Below are 21,441 nucleotides of genomic sequence, written 5' to 3' on the forward strand. Positions count from 1 at the left end.
ACAATAAGCTGAATATGAACCAACAGTGTGCTCTTGTTGCCAAGAAGGCTAATGGCATCATGGGCTGCATTGGTAGGTGTGTTGCCAGTAGGTCAAGGGAAGTGATTATTCCCCTCCATTCAGCACTGGTGGGGCCACATCTGAGTATCCAAAAAGAGGCTTATGTATACTAGTACTATGTTCAGTTTTGGGCCCCCACTACAGAAAGTATGTGAAAAAATTGGAAAGTCCAGTGGAGGGTGACAAAAATGGTGAGGTGGCTGGGGCACATGACTTATGAGGATATGCTGAGGGAGCTGGGCTTATTTAGTCTGGAGAATAGAAGATGGGAGATTTCATAGTAGCCTTCAGCTACCTGTTCGCATTGGTGGCAGATGACAGAAGAAGAAACAATGGTCTCAAGTTGCAGCAAGGGAAGTTTAGGTTGGATATTAGGAAGAATTTTCTAACTAGGAGGGTAGTATAACACAAACAGGTTACCCAGAGAGGTGGTGAAAGCTCCATCCTTGGAGGTTTTCATGACCCAGCTAGACAAAGCTTTGGCTGAGATGATTTAGTTGCATATGGTCCTGCTTTGAGCAGGACAAGATGCTCTCCTGAGTTCCCATCTAACCCTAACTTTCTATGATTCTGTGATTCTGTAACAGTCTTCCAAGCAAAGTAGTGGGCTTAAGGAACCTGAATCTGAATAAGTCTGGTGGAAGGGTTGATGCAATGAAATCAGTCTCATCTTGGGGTGACCCCAGAGCTCCAGAGTCTCTCCCCACTGCCTTGCTATGTATCCTCAGGGTTTTGACTGCTTTTTGCTTCTGGGAGACTTCTCTCCCCTTAGAAAAGCTATGAAGTCATAAGTTGAGACAGGTTTATTAGGCAAGGGGAAAAAAATCAAATGTTTGTTTGGTTTGATTAAACAGACATACAAGAATAAAAATACCTCCTTGCTAACTTCTAACCTGAAGATGTTTCCTGTGTTTCCAGCAGCAAGCAGTCTTGCTAACTTTTTGGGTGACTCTTTTGCCTCATTGGCTGGTTTCCTCTCTTCCCCTGGACACCTGGTAACTTCTTCTCTCCCAACATTTTTTTTTTAAATCCCATGATCATCATCTCCATCTAAACTCTCATTTCTTGTTTCAATTCCTGGGGCACATGTTTATATTGGTAGATGATTTTCTTCCAATGTCTGGCATCCACCTGATAATTGCACCAGTTGTATTCGTTGGCATGCACCAGGCCATTGTTTGATACATATTCTGTTTCATGTAAACATTCCCAGAATTTTTCTCCCTCTGTCTGATAGGTATGCTGACTAGGGTTTCCTTTTGTATGCAGTTAACCATTGCCTAGTGAGAAGTGCTCTTATCACCTAGCTGGAAATACACCAACTGACAATTTCTTGAGTAAATCAAAGTAAAGAATTACAACAATATATTTTTATGTGGTGTGAGGTTTGATATAAATATATAAATAAAAAAATAAACATAGTTTATTATTCCATCCAAATATGACAGTAGTTAATCAAGTGGAGGGGATATCTGTGTATGTGAGTTATGAGAAAAGAACCACTGATTGGGAATTTTGGTACAAGACCACTCAGTCTGTGTGGTATGGACTCATATAATTTTGGTTTTCAGGTTATGGTATAAAGGTAACTGTAATGTGGAAGATTAGTAATCCCATGACTCTGTATTTTGCTGGTCATCAATTGGGGCCAGGAAGAAATTCCAGTTGGGGCCAGGAAGATTTTTTTGTTTTTGAGGGACTGGGACATTGGCCACACCTGAGGTCATTTTTGACTGAGGTTCACTATGCCTCCTCTAGCTCAATAAACCCAAAGAATCCAGCCTGAAAGATCCTGCTTTTTCACTCAGGATCAAACCAAATGACAAATTTGGGGTCAAGTAGGAATTTTTCTTGTAAGCACAGACTGTGAAGCACTTTGTGGCCCAGGAGGCCCCTTTTAGTCCTATATCCCTATGCTTTTTACAGGATAAACCCCCATAAGGACCATTGTATTGATTTGTCAGGTTATGAGACCTCTTAGACCTTGAAGGAAGGTTCATAGAGTGTTGGATGTTCCTCTATTAGCCCTCTCCTTTAAGCTGCTACTCTAGTTGCCATAGCAGGGCTCTTGCTGCTCAAGCAGGGCTCTGTCCTATCAACCTGTGGCTGGGCCATTAGCCCTGCAATTGGCACTCGTAACCCATGAATCCCTGGCTGCCTGTTCCCTTGCAACCAGCCCATAATGGGCAGTGCTTCCTGAACCTGGGGATCTCCCTGCTGCTGCTTCTCACCTAAAGTAAAAGGAGCCCCTGGTTCCCCATTACACTTGTTTTCCTTAGAGTCAGGCCAATGTGTATGAGTCTTGATTCCTCAGTGGGACCTAAATCTGGTCCTTATATACTAAATAGAGCCACTGTTTGAGGCTATGGCAACATGAACCCTGATTCATCTATCAATGATCCAGCTATCATCTACTAACAAAAATTCCTAGTAGCAGTTACCTTAGCAAGGAGAGCAGGCAAGATCCAAGCCTTCATGGCATATCCTCTTTACATCATATTTTATCCTGACAAAACCTTGAAGACCTATCCAGAATTCTTGTGTTGAGTTGCACAATAGTGACAGATCATTCTCCCAGTTTTCTTCCCAAAGACCCATTTCTCTTGGGCAAAAGCTTCTCTACATTTGCTTAATGTTATGAAGGCTCTAGTCCATGGGTTGTCAACCAGGGGTACATGCACCCCCAGGGTTACTTAGAAAGGTTGTTAGGGGTATGCATGGGTGGGCGGGGTTGGAACATGCCCTGGGGTGCGGGGGCAGCATCTCCCCTGGTGCATTCACCTCTTACCCAGGGGAAGGACATGCCAGGCACCGCAGGCCCCATGCAGCATGCTGCAGCACCTCCCCACCCCTCACCCCAGCTCACTCTCCAGATTGGCCACTACCCCCACAGCAGAGTGGTAGGGTCTGAATGGTTGGGGGGTAGTGCCTGCCCCTGGCAGCGTGCAGTTGGCCAGATGTGAGGCCAGTCAGCAGCCCACAGAGCCACAACTGGCCATGGCAAAGCAGTGCAGCATGCGGCCAAGCAAGTTGGCGCCAGTGGCCACCACATGAGCCCCACCCCATTCTCCCCCTCCGCCCACAGCACTGCCACTATGTGCACCCCATGCAGGGTCAGACCTATAGTGTTAATCCTTTTACAGCCACTGCCAAATTGGTAGCAGCTTTTAGCTTTTGACCAAAAGTTGCTTCTAATTCAGCAGTGGCAATGAAAGGGTTAATACTGATAATGCAGCATGTACTCTGCCTCTGTGTTCAGGACAGAGCCATGCCTCTCAAAAAATCTTTTTTCCTTTATTCAGCTTTCCCTAAAACGAGGTGCACATCTGATTTCAGGGTGTGTGATATGTGAGAAAATAGTCATTGGTTTCTTTGGGATTTGTGGCTCTTCCGGACAATCAGGTCATTTCTGATGAAGTTAAAAATAGATTTGGGGCCCTAATGTTACGCTCATAAATTTGGAAACTTGCTACTGTAGGCAGGAGGGGTTTGGGTTTTTTTGGAATGTTATTTTAATCTAAAATAAGTTATTTTAAAATAAGTATCTCCCTAGTCTGCTTGTAAGGGGCAAATCACTTGTCATGTATACATTGTATCTCCATTTATACTAATAGGGTTAACTACCATAGAGCTAGATTTAGCTCACTGTTTTTAGAGTATTTGTAATTGTTTGTTTGGAAGGCAGCATCTAATATTTTCAGCAAGTTGCAGAAACGATATTTAAGTGTCATTTTGCTGGTAACTGTGCAAACTGAAATGTTTGCCTCGGTAGTATTTTTGAGATACAGAGTCAGTTTTTTGTCATGAAAGGTAATCTTTTGTACTTGCTTGCATGTAGATTGGTGATGTACATTGAAAGAGACAGCAGAAAGGCCACACCAGGAAAAGAGCAGCAAAGCGGCAATGAATACCTGTCAAAATGCGTGGATCTTCTCATCTATCACATTGTACAGGAGCTTCCAGGAATTCTAGGTAAATTGAACTGGCTAACTGTAAACCGATTTTTTTTTTTTTAATTTTACTTTTTTTTTCTTTACGCCCTTGTGGAACATTTAAATGTCTTTTTAACGAACAAAAATGAAGGTGGAAAGATGCTATTTTCCAATCATTTACTGTTTATGACATTAGCTTCACAGAGTTTCTCAGGGCTTAGCTTAGAGCTAAGGCTGGGAGCACTCCTGGAAAGCACATTTTGCTTGCCCACTCAGTCTTACTCTGGGTGTGCTAAAAGTCCTAGAAATATAGCAATGTAGTCACATTACAGTGGACCTGGACCCAGGCTCCTATTGTCCCTCAGGCTCTTGGTCTTGAGTGTGCTTATGGGCATGAAGTTAGGACACCATATGGAAATGGTGCAGATAAACTGTTGGTTGTATGATGATATTTTGCATTTGAATATTGAGAGAATGCTTTGTTTTGTTTAAGATTTATATATCAAAAGCTGGAGTTAGGAGAGGGAAATGAGTAAAAAGGGGGCATAGAGACTGGTGACACAGATTATAGATGGAGAGGAACCTAGGAAAGGAAGCAGGAACAACTGGCAGTCATTTGGTTGTAGCGAACACTGACACTGGATAGATTAGGAGGAGGAGGAACTGACAGGAAGAGGAGACTAGGGGTTGGAAATAATACTTGGGAAGCCACCTCTGACAAGAAGTTAGGGTGCACAGGGAAAATGGGACTGCCAGGTTCAATAAGCTAGAAGAAACAGTGGGGGTGGAGAAGGAAGTGGATGGATGAGACAGGGATAAGGATCTGTGGAGGTGTTTGTGGGTGAAATGAAATCACCAAGGAATGGGATGAGTGGCCTAGGACTAGAAGTTAGTAGATGGCTTGGGGAAGGGGAAGAGTAGAAGGGCCACTTGTGTATGTAAACTGAGGCTAGAAGTAGGGAGGATGAGAAGACTGGGATTTGGGTAGCAAGCTATGAGGGAAAGATTTTCAAACTGGCTGGTTGGGGAAACTGAGTCTGGAAATTTGGACTGGGCAGGCAAGAGAATGGGACCAGGACAAGGAGCCAGATTTGGTGAAAAGGGGATGGGATAGAATCAGTCTGTAGCAGATTGGGCAGAGGAGGTCAGAGTTTGGGGAGTTACAGGCAGAACATAAATTCAAGTGCAAGAGAAAGGCTTCAGGAAAGATGAGATGTGGGTTTGAATACTGTGGGAGAAGAGAGATTGATCTGCGAGTTGTCAACACAAAGGTGGCAGTTAAAACTGTCTTAGCAGACGGGATGTCCCAGGCTAGAAATAGATATTGCCAAATGAAGTGAATCAGGTGTCAGGATTTAACCTAGCACAGCTGATCTGCTTCATTTGGTGAAACACATCACCTATTGTTTTGCCCATTGATCTTGCAGGACTGTGGGCAACACATTCCTCTCTGATATGTCTCTATAAGCAGGGAAATCCCAGCTTCCCCCCCTGAGATTGCATTGGAGCGAGTTGGAAACTCTGATGTGGTGACAGAGTTGGGCCACCAATCAGCTGATTGGCCACAACCCTGGGACTACACTGGAGTGTCGACAGGTAGTCCCAGAAGGGGGAACCCAGGCAGGCATTCCCAAGGCTTTTAAGGACCTGATCCTTCATACGCTGGGAATAGGAATTCACAGGGCTTACTGGATTGGACCCCTGAAGCCTTAAGTCTGCCTGCTTGCAGTGACTGTGAAATGTGTGCAACTTCGGGCTGACTGCACACTCGCACCATAAACCTAACAGATTAAAGCAACACAAATTGATATGACCTATGTTGTGGCCACAAATTTGGGGCATTTGTGGCTTGATAGGGGTATGGGTGTCTGTTTGCTTGGCCTTTGTACTACCATAAAATAAGTTATGGCAGTGCAAAGGGGATGTCTGTCTACTTCCACCCCCAGAGATATGGGTGCAAAGGTATAGGAGAGAAGGGGCCAAGGATAGAGACTCTTGCAACCTTCAGGCAGGAGAGAAGAGTAAGACTCTGTGTAATGGTTTTTGGATCCAAGATGACAGTTGATTTGATCAGAGATGATCCCAGCAGGGTGCGGGGCCCAGGGCAAAGCAGCCTGGGCTGGGTCCCCCTGCCTGCCCCGCACATGTATGCCAAGGAGTGAAAGCCCTGGCACACCAGATGCGGCAGGATGCGTGGTGGCCGGAACCTCTGGGCAGAACAGGCAAAGAGCTATCCAACCTGCTGGGTGGGCGAGTGGCCTAACTTGCAGCCGTGGCCTCTCCACCTGGCTCTGTGGGGCCCCTCAAAGCAAGGGGCTCAGGGCAGTTGCTCCAGTTCCACCGTGCCACCCCCCACCGCTCCTGCAGGGATGGCCCTGGTGTTAATTATTGTTACAGGAATGAGAAAGAATGGGCAGCACTTGCAAAGATGCTAGGCCTAGAAGTCACTTTATTCTCTTAAAGTTTATTTACAAAGACCATGTGATGTTTGTTTTTTCCTCACACCAAATGCCTTTTTTTCTCTTTACGTAACTAAATATATCAGATGCCTATTCAGGGTCAATTCCAGGACTGCATCCACAGTCTATAAAATGATTGAGGCATGAACTGTTTTACCATATATGCATGCAGTACCTCACACTATGTGGTCCTCATCTCATTTGGGAGATAAAACATATCATTGTTACTATTCACCCAGAATATTGCATCGTGGTTTTTGCACGCAATTTTCTGATTTTACTATTGTACAGTTTTAATGGGATGGCTTGGACAATTACTGTATCTAAAGTAAAGCCAATTGCAGACATTTCCATTTAATTTTTTTCTTCATCTGTTTTGATTATTTCTGAGCTGTCCATTTCTATCATTAAGCATTTTCTTTTTATTTATTTGGGATCAATGAAGAACCATGTGCTGGTCGAAGAGTGAATGCTGTTGCCTCATGTGAAAAAGGTGTCCAGACTTGGATACCTTACAAAATGGAACTAGTTAAAAGTAATGTAATTACTGATTAACAAATTAATGTTTGGTTGTTTTTTTTTACAAGCATATATTTAAACTCTCTTCTAATCCCCTTCTGTTCCAGCAGATGTTGCTGTAAACCAAATTATATTTAAAAAAAGAGAAATCAGTTTCTCATACACACATTAAAAAGTTCAGTTAAATCTGTAATAGAGCAGTCAGTCTTCCAAACTTGCCAAATACTTTAAATAACCTAACTTCTATAATTATAGAATTTTAAGTTCTCTTCTGTAATAACTATAAGAAGTGCAAGTCATACTGAAATACTGAGGTAAGCATACCTATTAATCTAATGCAGAATTGGCAACAAGGTGATCACTGTATGCATCTTACCATACAGAAAACCAGACTACCAAATGAGGGTGATTCACCATCTCTGTCACTGCAAGTTGGGTGTGGGCAGATTATTCTACTTAACTATTCAAAATAAAAGTGTATGTTTATTAAAAAATAGGATTTTTTTCTTGTATCTTATATAAATGAAAAAAAATGAGATTTCATGGACAGTTAACTATCCATGACAGTCAAATCCATAAACATAGATCTGTCCTTTTAATTTGGTACCTAGTTCTTCTGTCTTTCTATTTGTTGAACATTGCAATCACTTGGAATATTTAACAGATAAAACACTGCTACTGCTAAGTATGAATTAATACCATGGCCTGTTTTATAGAGAAGATCTGATTATGAAGATTGTGTGGTGCCATTTGGCCTTAAAGTGTATGAAACATTAAATAAGTGTGGCGGAATGTGTCCTTTAATTGTTTAATGCACATACTCTATGCTGCAAATAATCTTCAGTACAGTGTTCTTGGGGAAAAGAAGTGCACATTCTAGACTGCATGACTTCATGAGATCCTTTCCAGCCGTACTTTCCTATGATCCTGTGAACATTCAAAGATAGAATATGGCCCTTTCAATCATTATTTTCATTGCTTTGGTAGTTGCTTTTCTTTCTTTGCATATAAACAAAGACTTTCTCTGGCCTCTTTCTTCCACTTTAGATGAAGATATGATGGAGTCATGTTTGCTTGAGACAACAGTTAATGTAGTTAATGTAGAACAGAACCAGTCAGAATACAGTTTTTTATATTCATCCATTTATTGGAGCAGATCCCCTGGCAGCTGCTGCAGTGACAGCAGCAGCCCTGTACAGAAGGGCTGGGCAGGAGTGACAAGTGTGGACTAGGCACAGTACAATTAGTTGGTGGGTACCCACAGGCTGGATTAAATTTCCTGGCAGGCTGGATGTATTCTGCCCACCCCTGTATTGTATATGAAATTGAACACACCATCTTGCACAAGATTTGATTTAAGTTTCGGGAAAGTATTTGTGAGACAATTATCAAAAATGTTCTTCATTCAAAGATCAGTCATTGAAGGCTCTTTTGTAATGTTTCATGAAAAGCTGCTAACAAGGCTACTCAGAGTTTTGATCACTCAATTAGGTTTGGACTGCATAAGCTTCCTGTGGTTCATTCTGATATGTCTGAGTTTGGGATACTCAGAAGGGGTCAGAGAGATGGTTTGCAAATGTTTCTTGTGGAGAAGAAATAAAAGCTTCTAAGAGATTGTACACGTCAGAATTTACCAACATAATTACAGAATTACAGATATTTTGCCTCAAAAAATGATGCATTTTCCCATGACTTGATTCATCTACTGCACTACTGCAGATTTTTGTAAATATAGTTCTGCTTGGAATCAGTTGGTACCTCTACAAAGATGCTTTACTGCACATTAGATTAATATGCAGTAAAGTGTTACCATCTACACATGTGCAGCAATTACTGTGCAGTAGATTAGTTTTATGCGCTGTTTTCTAGATGCAGATACTAGAATTCAGCACATTAAACTAATGCACCAAAGCATACATCAGCCTAGGCAGCAGGGAGCCTAGGAGGCGGAGAGATTGGGACACTTTCTGATCTCCACGTGGCTTGAGGAGCTGTCCTCTTTGCTGGGCACCTGCCTCCCAGCTACGTGGAGATTTGGACCTGTCTTGATCTCCATGTGGCTGGGAGACCTGTCCCAGCAGCCAGGACAGCTTCCCCCTCCCCACAGAGATTGGCATCAGCCTTCATGAACCCTGCCAGCTTGGGACTGGAACTCAGGACAGCCTGGAACTCCCTCTGGTTGCTGCAGGAGGGCAGAGCAGGAGAGGAGCAGCCCTGAACTGAACTGCTCCCACCTTGCTTCCAGTAGGTGTACGTTCAGATATGTGCGAAGCCTCATTTTAATGCACCTGAATCTTTTACACAGAAAATTAAGATGCATCAATTGCATGTGTAGATGTACACGATGGACTTTCTTTTGACATAAAAAGAGAAGTAAAAGAGAAATCATCCCTTAGATTCTAGCTTGGCACTTATTTAGCGTCAAGAAAATGACCATATGTCACATTAGTGGGGAAAATGTGGAATTAGGGTACGGTGTATCTGGCAGTGATAATTTTTTTTAGCCAGATAAGAGTTAGGTGCCTTAACACTCTTAAAAGTTACCTCCTAGAGAAAAACAGAATCTCTTCCCTTCCAAATCCTCACAATTTAGTGCATGTTACTGGTGAGCATAAGAGACTAATCTTTACTCTTGTAAAAAATGGTAGAACTGCATACGTGCTCAAAGATAGGCACATACTTATGTGTTCTGAAGGACAGGGAGCGGACTGCTGAGAACTTGGCAGGCTTAAGTCCTCTAGAATTTCAAACAAGGAAAAAAAAATCAGCATGAGTTTCAGTTAAGGAAAATCCTCAAAATCCTTATACAGATTGCAACTGAAACTGGAAGAAAAATATTTTTGAATAATAAAAACTTTGTTTAGTAAACTAGTGAAGTTTGGGAAAATATACTGTATTTAAAATACACTTCAGTACTTTTGTTGCAGGAGACATTCTCAGTGCCTTAGCTAATGTATCTGGACGTAAACATCCATCAACAATTCAGGCCAAACAGCTCAAGGTGTGTCTTCCCATGATGCCTGTTGTCCTCCATCTTGTAACATCCCAGGTAATTATTTTTTCAAATTTTTAACAAAGGACATTACACTTGTACGAGCTTCTGAAATGCAGTTTGCATTGACTGCCTTTTTTAACTGCTTTATTTGAAGTTAAGATATGGCTGTATAGCAGAATAAACACGAAGCCTGGCGCTTGTAGTGATGTGACAATTTTACTGATTAAAAAAATAAGTATTCTGCTTATTTTTTAGATCCCTTGTAAAATGTAGGATGTTTAATATTTTTTGGATTGTTTAACTTTTTGCCAAACTCTGTTCAAATAGGTTTTCCGTCCCCAAATTATAACAGAAGAGTTTCTTTTCAACTATGGGAGCTTGCTTGTAAGTAAAGAGTTTCATTATATTAACTTTCTATTTATCAGGAAAGTGCACACAGAGAAATCATGGGGATTAGTCTTATACAACATATACCTCACTGTTAAAGTGAAAGGGAGGTTTTATTTTATTTTGGATGTGCCTTTTTGCCTTTGATTTTATTACATTTTCTGCTACTATCTCATTTTTTCTTTCCATAATGTATTTGCTCAAAAGGCAAAAACATATAAAGTGGCTTTTCTACAGAATATTTTTCATGTCTCTTAGGATCAAATTTCATAAGACATTCAAATACTGGAAAAAAAATAAATCCAGAAGTTATGTATATTTTCTGTGTCGCAGAGCAGTGTCCTAAGAGCGGCCGTGATCTCTCCTAGCGCCCCCTACCGTGCCAAGTTGGTGTCAATGCACCCTCATTCTCGCCCGCCATGTCTTTGATGTTATTAGTGTTATGGGAGGCTGCCTTTTCGCCCCCTTGGACACGGTACCCGTGATGTATCCAAGTCTGTGCCCCGTCTAATATGACTCCGTGCACTAAAGCCTTAGGGGCTACATGTGGCTCCTACAACCCCTAATACCACGCCCCAAGCCTCGCAGATGTACCGGACATTGTCTAGTCAACTTCTATCTGTGTCCTCATGGGCACCCCTGGCTCTTCACGTAATTGCTGGTGCCCTCATGGGCTCCCTGGGGTTATCTCATCTTGGCCCAGGCCCTCACGGGCTCTCTGGCCTCTTTCTCAATGGCCTGCACCCCCACGGATGTTCCCTAGCCTCTCTTTCCTCGCAGTTGCGTGCGCTTCCTGCAGACGCTCTCTGGCCTCTCTCACAGCCGTCTTGCCTGAGTTCTCACGAGCGCTTCCTGGCTTCTCCTTTTTCTCAGGTGCCTGCATTCTCCGCGGATGCTCTCTGGCCTCTCTTGTGGCTGTGCCCGCCATGGGGCCTGCTCTCGCAATTGGGGCCCTCCCTTGCGATCTGCTCTCGCGATTGGGGCCCTCCCTTGTGATCTGCTCTTGCGATTGGGGCCCTCCCTTGCGTTCGGGACTCAGGTGGCTGTAGCCATGTCTGGCCCCCAAAATTCCCCTCTTGGGTCTTAAGCAAGCGCCCTTCCTGAGGCTTCTCCCCTGTGTGCCCTCCCTGGGCTTTGCCCTCACTAGGGCCTTTCTCCATGCTTGGGGCTCAGGTGGCCACAGCCGTGCCTGACCCCTAAATCCCCTCCTCAGGTCTACAACTCCTGTGGGGCTCAAGCGGCCTCCACCCTACCTGGCCCCCAGTGCACTGTGCCCTTTCTCAGGGCTGGGGTCAGTACACCCCTAAATGCTGTGCCCTCTCTGGCACCGGGGTCCGCACACCGCTGTGGAGCCCCTACGAGGCCTCCTCCAACCCCTATTAGCCTCACCCAGTCCTCTGGTGTAACAACAAAAGCAATAACGTAAGCCAATCAGCTACAACTCAAAACTAAGCCTCCCGGCTAAAACGCAGACTCTAAGCCCTCTGGCTAATCATCATTCAAATTCCTACCAGGGGCTTTCTCCACCCAGTCCTCAAACTGAAGCTGTTTAGGCCATCAAGCTTCTCTAGGCTGCATGCTCCAGCAGAGCTCCTTCTCCCTTGGATGTTAGGGGGGAACTGCCTCTGGCCTCAGCCTGGCTTGTTTATATAGGCCAGGCCCTGCCCCCTTCTGGTCAGCTGACCAAACTGCAGTTGCCCTGACAACCAGCACCTGTAACTCTTTATAAGAGCAGGACACTGAAGTGCCCTGTGACATTCTGATAAATGCAGAATTTCCTGAGCACTTTATTTGATAGTAGAATAACTTAAATCTAAACTACACATGATTTTACTTTCTATAATTTAATGGTGAAATTATGAGTAGGAATGAAAGATAAACTATAATGCTCAGTTCACACTTACATTTAGTGAGACCCATTCTTCCTTTGTTTAAGGATTTGACCTGCATGAATTATGTTATCTTTTTCTCCTTGCCAGTACATTTACATTATATTTAGTTGGTGAAATGCCAAGCAGTATAAACTAGATGGCTAAGACATTTGTCACATTCAGCATCTGCAGTCTAGCTTTGATATTAACAATAAAAACTGAACTGGGATTTCAAATATGCTATACAGCACTGTAGTTAAAATGAAGCAGTACTTCTATATTGTACTGTTAGATTTTAGACTGAGAGTGATTGCTATTGTCAAATGAAAAAAATATATTCTAGAAGTTATATCTCATGGTGAAATAAAATATTGTCAAGTTCATATGTACATAAAGACTGATTAGCAATTTATCTACACAATACAGTGCAGAAGCTCTTCATTGAAGACAGTTTCACTTTTTCTTGCTTCTTAGGATTTTGATTCCGAGAAGAGTTTAATTGATTTTGATTTAGCAGTACCTATTTGTGAATGAATAATGTACACAAAGACTATATTTTAGAATGAGGGTCCTTAGAATAAAGAAAAAATACATATTTTAAAAGTTGAACTGCAAGACATTTCTTTCTTATTTAATCTTCTGTAAATAAATGTAGTGCTTATTAAACTCTCGTGATTGATCTCTTTGGAGATAGAAGTCCTCTGTTATCAACTGTACATGGTATAACCCTGGCAGCTGGAGTGCAAGCTGCTTCTTGCTGCCCTGCCAAGTTTACTGGAAAGATTAAAGTTGTTCACCTTCAAATTCCTTTGGCTTTCCTAAAACAGCTAACAAATGTGTAGGTGTGATTTTTCAACCACCTCCTTCCAAAATAAGCCATTTTACTTGGACTGCGAAATTGCTGACAGGTAGTAATAATTTATAGGCATTACCTGGGCTAAATTAAAAATAGGAAACTAAATGTGAAAGGTTTTTAGATCTCACTTAAAAATGTGTGATCCAAATTGAAAATAATTGTTTCGCATCCCAAATAGTTAACCAAATTATTTATATGTAAGGTTTTAAAATGAATCTAAGGACAGCTAGAGCCAAGTTCTTGAAAAACTACATCAAACCCAGAACTTCAGGATTCCTAGGGACCCTGCTATGTTTCATGTAATTTCAAATGCCATAAATAATGTAGACACAGACCTGCAAGTAGCTGAGCACCTCCAACTCCCCTGGTTTTGCAACCATATCCTCAAAGAAGAGGAAGAAGAATGAAATATTTTATCCATGTTTTTGCCCAGGCTGAAATCATGTAAGAGCTCTTTGGTGGTCATCCTTGTGACTGCTCTAAAGACTGCTTGAATAGTGACTTATGAAAGAGTTCTTTGTAAAATACCTTCTTAAACTAGTCTTGATATTAGTCGATGAATTGGTGATTATATATTTTGCATATGGGCAGGAAAAGATCGCTTGAGAACACTCATAAAGCCCATAGGCATGTTATCTCTGGTTCCTTTTGGGGGCATATTAAAGGGGAGAAAGGAGGAAAGTGTGTAAGGAGCCTACGTCCCACCACTCCCCATGTCTTGGCATCAAAAAAGATGAGTCTAGAGATGCTGCATCTTACTTCCCAGAAGTGGAGATCACAAAACCAATAAAAGCTTGGAAGGACAAAGCTATGTCAGTTTCAGAATAGGAATTCTGGCATTTAACTTTTTTGTCTCCTGTTCTCTTTAGTCTTGCTGGCAAGAGGATGGGAAAATATATCCTGGAAAACCCTTTTATAACAACACGACACGAGGCAATGAATTAGGAAAAAATAGTTGAAGAACAGAAACTTAAAACAGGTGGATCTCACACTTTAAAATTTATTTTTTGGCCTAAACTCTTCCATTGTTTAAGTGGCCACCATCCCCACTCTGAAACAAAGCCCTCTCTCAAGCATGATCCCAGGTTGTATACAAAAATTATATATATTATAAGTGGCTACTGGTCTTATAAATAAGTGAGTGACTAGCCACATATGCAGCCTACTGTAGGGGTCTGTTAAACCAGTGGATTTGCATCAGAGATTGTTACTAGCAGTACTGTTTGGATGTAGCCTGCGTATAGTTGCAGCTGCCTCAACTCCCTCTCTGTGCCATCTTACCGCGCTGGTGGGAGATGGAGCATTCCCTGTTTCTCTTGAGTCATGGTTCTTCTCTAGATGGGTAGTATGTTTAAAATCTTCTTGTAAAGAAGTGTTAATCTCCTTCACAGGCACTTTAATTGTCATCCCCCTCCCCCTTCCAACTACTCTGCTCTAATTATGTAGAAATTTCCAGGCTGTAAACTAAGAGCCTCCTGCAGAGCTGTGATGTTGGCTAATGATGGACAGTCAAGCTGTTTTGTTTAGATGAGGGGCATTTAAGGACAAATGCTCAGTTTTCACATCCTCATTATCTTGGACTATGTCCAGAAAGATTTGCCTAAGAGAACATCTTTTAAATAAGCTATATATCCCTTGCTTGATCTTGCTGTCTCTGTGCTTCTCTACACATGGAAGTTAGTTTTTGGTTAGCTAAGATGTGATTTAAATGAAATAGCAAATATATTACACAGACGAGTTGTATCCACAGCAGGCCTTTTAGTGCCTAACTTGAGCAAAAGTGTCTGAGATATACTGTTCCAGTGTGAAGCACCAATGCATTTGTTTCTTTCCTCTGGTAAATTTATAATTCTTTTCCTCAAGTTTCAGTGAATGTCAGTCAGAAGGGAATTCAAATAAAAGTACACTGCAGTGGTCTGCATAGCAGTAGCTTTATCAAAACTATTTCTATGCCGACTGCTATTTAACCGCATGTGAAGCTTACTCTGGTGGAGAGGCTACAGTCACAGATTTGGGGCCAGGTCCTGCTTTCTAGCCTGCACCATTTGAACCTTATAGGTAATGAGTAGCCAAACTTAATAGAAAGATTGTTCTCTCAGGCAGTCCACAGCTTCCTGATAAATTGCAGGGAGCCTATGAATCTGCATTTCCTGCAGTTGGAGGTTTTTTGTATGAGCTGTAGCTCATCTGTTTTCTCTAACTTGAGGTCAGTTTCAGGACATTGCAATATTTGCTGCATCAAAATGACTTGGGACTTTCTGTTATTATATCAGAGTTTGTTTTAGTTCTCACATGAGCTGTATGTCTTAACATGAAGGGGTTGCCTTGGGTATCTCTCATCCCAGAGTGGCAAGGTTTCTCAAAGGCATACAAAGTTCTTTGGGCAAATCCGATATAGATGCTTCTTCAACCTGACAAAGGGTGTTTGTTCCCGAAAGCTTGCAAAGAAGAATTTTTCCAACTATTTGAGCTGGTTTAATAAAAAAATATCAGATTTACCCAAAGAACCTTGTCTGCCTATATCCTTAGACCAACACAGCTACAATCTGCACCCCTGAAACAAGGTTTGGGTACAGTTCTCATCAATTTGGGAACTTGATTTCTCCATAGGGTCTTGACCTTGTCTGAAATTAATTTATGAGGTGTTTCCCACCCCCTATGGCTCCCCATTTGACCTATGGCTTTCTGCTTTCTTCTTTATGTCTTTTGTCATGGAAACCTGTATTCTTATGGATATAACCCGTTGCTTAATATATTCATAAACAGTCTAGAAAAGGGGTGAGTAGTGAGGTGGGCAGATTTGTGGATGACACAATATACTTTTCAAAGTGTTAAAGACCAAAGTGGACTGTGAGGATATACAACAGGATGGCACTGTTGAGTAAATGGGCAGGTAAATGCCAGATGGAATTCAGTGTAGATAAGTGCAAAGTGATGCACATGGACAAAAATAACCCAGACTATACCTATACTGTGATGGGCTATACATTAACTGTTGCCACACAGGAAAGAGTCATTGTGGACAGTTTGCTAAAAACACCAGCTCAGTTCACAGCAGCTGTCAAAAAGGCAAACAATATTAGGGATTAAGAAGGGAATTGTAAACAAAAGTATCAATATGCCTCTTAATAAATCCTTAGTGCATCCAGACCTTGAATACTGTTCCCAGTTGTGGTGTGGAGGAGCTTCCATATAAGGAGAGACTAAAGAGGCTAGACCTATTAAGTTTAGAAAAGAGATGCTTGAAGAGGATATGATAAGGGTTTATATAATGCCAAATGGTGAAAAGAAAGTAAATAGGGATTTATTATTTACTGTTTCTCACAATCCAAGAACTAGGGTTACAAAATGAAACTAGCAATTTGTAAGTTTAAAACTAGCAAAAGGAAGTTCTTTTTCAAACAGTGTACAATTAAAGCAATGGCTCTCAACCTTTTTTGTAGCAGGACCCATTTGTAAATATTGATGGCCAGTCCCAACCCAGTGCTGCTCACTCCCAACCCACTGCCCCCAGGTCCCAGCCCCCCAGTGTGTGGGGCAGTGGGTGGGTATGTCAGGCATGGGGGGGGGCCTCAAGCAGCCCCTTTTAGGCTACAGCTCTGCCAGCCTGCAAGGGGAAAAACACAGTTTACCACATTTTTCTCCTCTAAAGGAGAATCCATTTTTAAAGATTGTTGATTCATTTCTAAAGTGTGCTAGTGACTTTTTCACATATTCTTGTGACCCATTTTTGGGTTGAGAAATGCTGAATTAAAGTATGAGACTCATTGCCACCAGATGTTGTGAAAGCTGACAGTTTAGCTAGATTCAGAAAGAGACTGGGCAAATTCTTGGAGGAAAGGGGCATCAGCAGCTTTTAGCTATGGGAGTTTGGGATACAGCCTCTGAATCAGAACTTCCTAGACATTAAATACTGAGGTTGCAAGTGGGATAAGAACAGTAAAAAAAAAAACAAAACAAAAAACAAACAAAAAAACCCGTGGACATACCCTGTTCTTGGGATACTGGCCAAGATAGACCTATGGTCTGACACCTATGGCAGTTCTTATATTTTTAATGCTGACCGGGAGAATTTGACTTGCAGGCTCACCTGCATGACATTCCAAAAAGATAGGCCTTTTTGAGACCACATCCAAACTTTGTTTCATGTCATGTGCACCATGAACCTAACTGTCCATCTGCTACTTTTCTTCCCCAAGCTTAACTTTAAAGGGTAAGAAAAGGCTTCACTTGCTAGACTTTGCAGTGTCTTGTCCTTTTGTACTGCTAGACTAAGAACAAGAATTGTAGGAGGCAGGTGATGATTGTACATGGAACACTGCACTGGATTTCATCTTGTACCTGGCTAACAATTTTTTGGGGCAAGATAACTGGTGTTCTACCAAGGAATAAGCTACTTCAGCTTTCTTTAGAAATGTACTCATCATGGATGTCTGTAAATGGACATTTGATTGTCTGAATGTATCTTTTGAAGCACTTTACTGTAACTTGGGCTTCTCTGGGCTCATGTGGACGTTGCTAAATCAATCTTACTGTCCTTGTGCTGATGTCTCCAGTGCTTGGGAGTAGGGTGTGTGTGTGTGTGTGTGTGTGTGTGTGTGTGTGTGTGTGTGTGTGTGTGTGTGTGTGTGTGTGTAATGTGCAATCACTGAAACGGGAGAACAAATTTGGGTACCCATACTGTAAAGGTTGTTTAAGCTGTGTTCTGATGATGATAAAAACAACTCCAAAGCATCAGGGAAGAATGGAGAATGTGAGACGCACTCTCTCACACACTCTCTCACACTCTTACTCACTCTTTACATCCTCCATTATTTCCTGATGCTTTGGAGTTGTTTTTATCATCATCAGTATTCCTGTATGAAGGAATGAGAGGGAGTTGGCACAGTCCTGCTTCTTTATGCTTTGGCTGTGTGTACAAGAACATGTACAGGACATACTCCTCTCTGATGGCACTGTTAGTATTAGATTGATTCAAGTACACCGGACACATACACACTCCATACAGTAGAATGTATACACGCTCTCTACAGTAACACAGCATCTCTCCAAAAGCATGGTAACTGCAGCAGTAAGCAACATTTTTCTGTGTTTTCACTGAAATGTATAAAAGCAAGGTCTAATTTTCACACATAGTTTATGGATTTTGGGATGAATTTTGGTAATATAGTCAAATTTAACCCCATCTCAGCTGGACACAAAAACAAGCAATTGCATTAAAAGTTATAGTAGATAAAATAAACTGCCTTTTGAATAGAGATGAACTTTACATTCTTGATTTTCTAACACCCAAAATAATTGTTGTTTGATGACCTACCTTGTGATAATTAATTTAAAAAAAAAAAAATAATATATATATATATATATATATATATATATATAATATAAAATGGTGATTTATTGTATTTTTGAAAAATTCATATACTTACATATTAAGGTAACTAGTGGGTTTACACCCATCAGTAAAAGATGTAGTAATGAAATTCTGATTGACACCACCACGACATGAAATGAGAATTCTAATATCATATGCCTTAAAAAGAAATAGAAATATATTGCATAAACTGAAGATCAGAAAGATGGTGTCAAAGCAGGTAATTTATATGTGCAATAAAACTCTGATTTGATAAATATAAGTGTTGTAAATTCTGCTGAGAATTATTCTCAGGAAGCATCATTAGTGTGTCGTTTGCATCCTTCATGAAAGAAATACTCGGACATAAAAGTCGACTTGAAAGACTAGAAATGAATTAAATGACACAAAACAATGGGAATAATAGTATAGTGTTTACTTATCCCAAATTATTAACATTTAATTTATCCTGTTCCTCAGAATGATCATTGATTTAGGTTATCCTTAAAATCTAGGAGAGTATGCCTTTCTGTATGTACTCCTACATGTAAGTGCATCTATGCTATATGTATTATATGTGGAAAACAAAAAGGTGGCACAAATAACAAAAAATTGCATTTTCCAGAAGATCTTTGGTGTTTTAACATAGCAGGATCTAAGACAATTCAAAGTCTTTTTAGAACATTCAACCTTCTGTTAGCAATAAAGTACATGGTTTAATTGCTTCATATTTATATAGAAACATTATCATTCTTAATATTAGAGTAATGATCATCATTGCATAATTCTTTGACTGTTTAGTAGAACTGCAAAATTGTGTCATGCTTACCAGTGCATTGTATTTCGTATTTGAAATATAAGTTCATATATGTGTGTCTGTGCACGTGTGAATTTTTTATAATGTTAAAATATTCCATGTTATTTCATTATTTCATAACAATACAGAGATCTTAAAAAAACATTGTTACATTTTGTTCATGAACCTTTTGAATATATATTTGTAATTCTTTTTTCTACAGAGTTTTATTAAATCAATAGATTCAGGAGAAACTAACTTAGATGGAGCTATAGGTAAGTTCATTTATGGCATTTCTATAACTTTTTATATGAAAACATTTGCATGGTAGCATTGTAATAAAGAAATACAATGATATTTACTAATAGGTCAAGCTGCATCAGAAGAATTGATTAAGACCACTTTATCCACATTTGAAGCAGTAACTCAGCATCCAGCCTTGTTAACACTCTACCACACAACAGTAAGTCCTAGCACCACATGAAACAGTTGCATACTTACTGGCTGATTTCCCACTAATGAGCCATTTTTTTCAAAAATTTCAGTAGCTGATGGAATCACAGCTTAAAATGTATTGTAAGAAGAAAATAATTGTTTTGACTGGGAAGGGTTGCAAATATTTTATCCTAAATTAGCTATGGCGGTACTGTATATCCATTTTCAGAATGATTTCATATGAAAATGTTTGAGAAAGTACTGGATTGACAGCACTGCAGACTGAAGTCCTCTTTTAAGCTCTAGAACAAATTATGTTGAAGCACATCAGTAGAAACCTTCTCACTGTTCTGTCAGCATGCCTTTGCCATGACCAGGGAAAGAAAAAACCTCTAATGGTGAAAGAATGTTTGAGCTTTCAAACCATTCAATCTTTTCTCCTTCTGATGAGGCTCTCATTGAGAGGACTGATTAGTGCCAGTTATTATTCTGTGCCCACTTGGGTTGCAATCACTAAACTCATTTTACATACAAATTTAACAACCATAAGATATTTCATGTCTTTGGTCATGCATTCACTGCAATGGTCAGCTCAGTTTAATACTTTCAAATTACTCCAGTCAGATTAGCCTACCTCAAGTAGGAACAGCCATATTGTGAAACAACACCCAGGTAGGTAGAGACTTCATAGCAGCAGTTTGAATGAATTAGCTATTAATGAGTTGTTGTAACTTGGTTTGTTTGTGTCCCCACAGTTTACTACCCTGAGTGTTTAACCTTCACCCCCTCCCCTTCTATGGACCAGTTAGTGTGATTTCTAAATATCAGTTAAGCAAGCTAAGTATGATTTTTGTATGTGCATGGGATTTGCATTGAGCTAAAAATTAAATGAAGACAAACTAAAACAAACATGACTGGAGGAATAGGTTCCCTAGAGGTGAAATGCTGCATATCTCCATCACCTAGTCCTACTCTGGTATGTGTTTTAAGCAGGGTATTAAGTTGTGAAGTGAAAACGCTATAGCTCAGAAACAGAGATGAGCTAGAATTATAATACTACTTTAATATTAGTTTACTGTAGTGACAAAAATATGCTATATGCTTTATAGGCATTCAAGAAGGGATGATTCCTCCTCCCAGGAGCTCAGAATCTAACAGTAAAAAAGTAGACGAAGGTTAGGGGAAGTAGAAAAGAAATACATAGTTCTGTTTAGTGTACTTTTAAGTCAGCTCAACTCACTGTAAGCTGCATGGCAGAATTGGTTCTTTAAGAGGAATTTAAATGCACGCAAGGTATTTGTACCATGAATACCTATGGATATTGTCTCAGATACCTATCGGCATATAAATTCATTGCATTATAACACCATTCCAAGAGCAGTGATCTTTCTGTAGAATCATTGTTAAGTTTTAATGGTTTTTCAGTGCATCTTATTGATGGACATCCATAAAAGTGATACAAGTTTCTGTCAAAATATTTACTGAAATGGCGATACCCTCTCTCCGTACATTATATAAAATTCCCACAGTTGATGTTTACTCTTTAATGGGTCTGTTTTTTTCTGAAATAGATTGCAGTAAGGATACAGTTCCCTTGTAACACACATACTGAGCACCATATATCATCAAAAAGAGAGCAGCCACTATCCTACTTGTCTTTGAAATAATCACTAAACCAACTTAGGTTCATTTTGCCTCTTCAGATTTAAGGCTGCAGATTAGTATTGACTGATTATTAAAATGATTGGATATTTGGTTCAGTTCACATTAAACAGTCA

The 21,441-nt window shown here is 40.6% G+C and overlaps 1 protein-coding gene across 5 annotated transcripts in view; it reads left to right on the forward strand.

Annotated features, from left to right (window-relative positions):
- Window positions 1–21,441, forward strand: part of ULK4 (unc-51 like kinase 4) — a 454,563-nt gene that overhangs the window by 171,783 nt on the left and 261,339 nt on the right. For all 5 annotated transcript variants that reach the window (XM_090050395.1, XM_090050394.1, XM_090050397.1 and 2 more), the window contains 5 exons: window positions 3,899–4,032; window positions 9,898–10,019; window positions 10,293–10,349; window positions 19,452–19,503; window positions 19,597–19,691. In XM_090050395.1, coding sequence (XP_089906521.1) covers window positions 3,899–4,032; window positions 9,898–10,019; window positions 10,293–10,349; window positions 19,452–19,503; window positions 19,597–19,691 — 460 coding nt within the window. The remainder of the gene's footprint in view (window positions 1–3,898; window positions 4,033–9,897; window positions 10,020–10,292; window positions 10,350–19,451; window positions 19,504–19,596; window positions 19,692–21,441) is intronic.

This window comes from Crocodylus siamensis, chromosome 5, assembly GCF_052110815.1.
Source record: "Crocodylus siamensis isolate JL-2025a chromosome 5, ASM5211081v1, whole genome shotgun sequence".
NCBI classification, from domain to species: domain Eukaryota; kingdom Metazoa; phylum Chordata; order Crocodylia; family Crocodylidae; genus Crocodylus; species Crocodylus siamensis.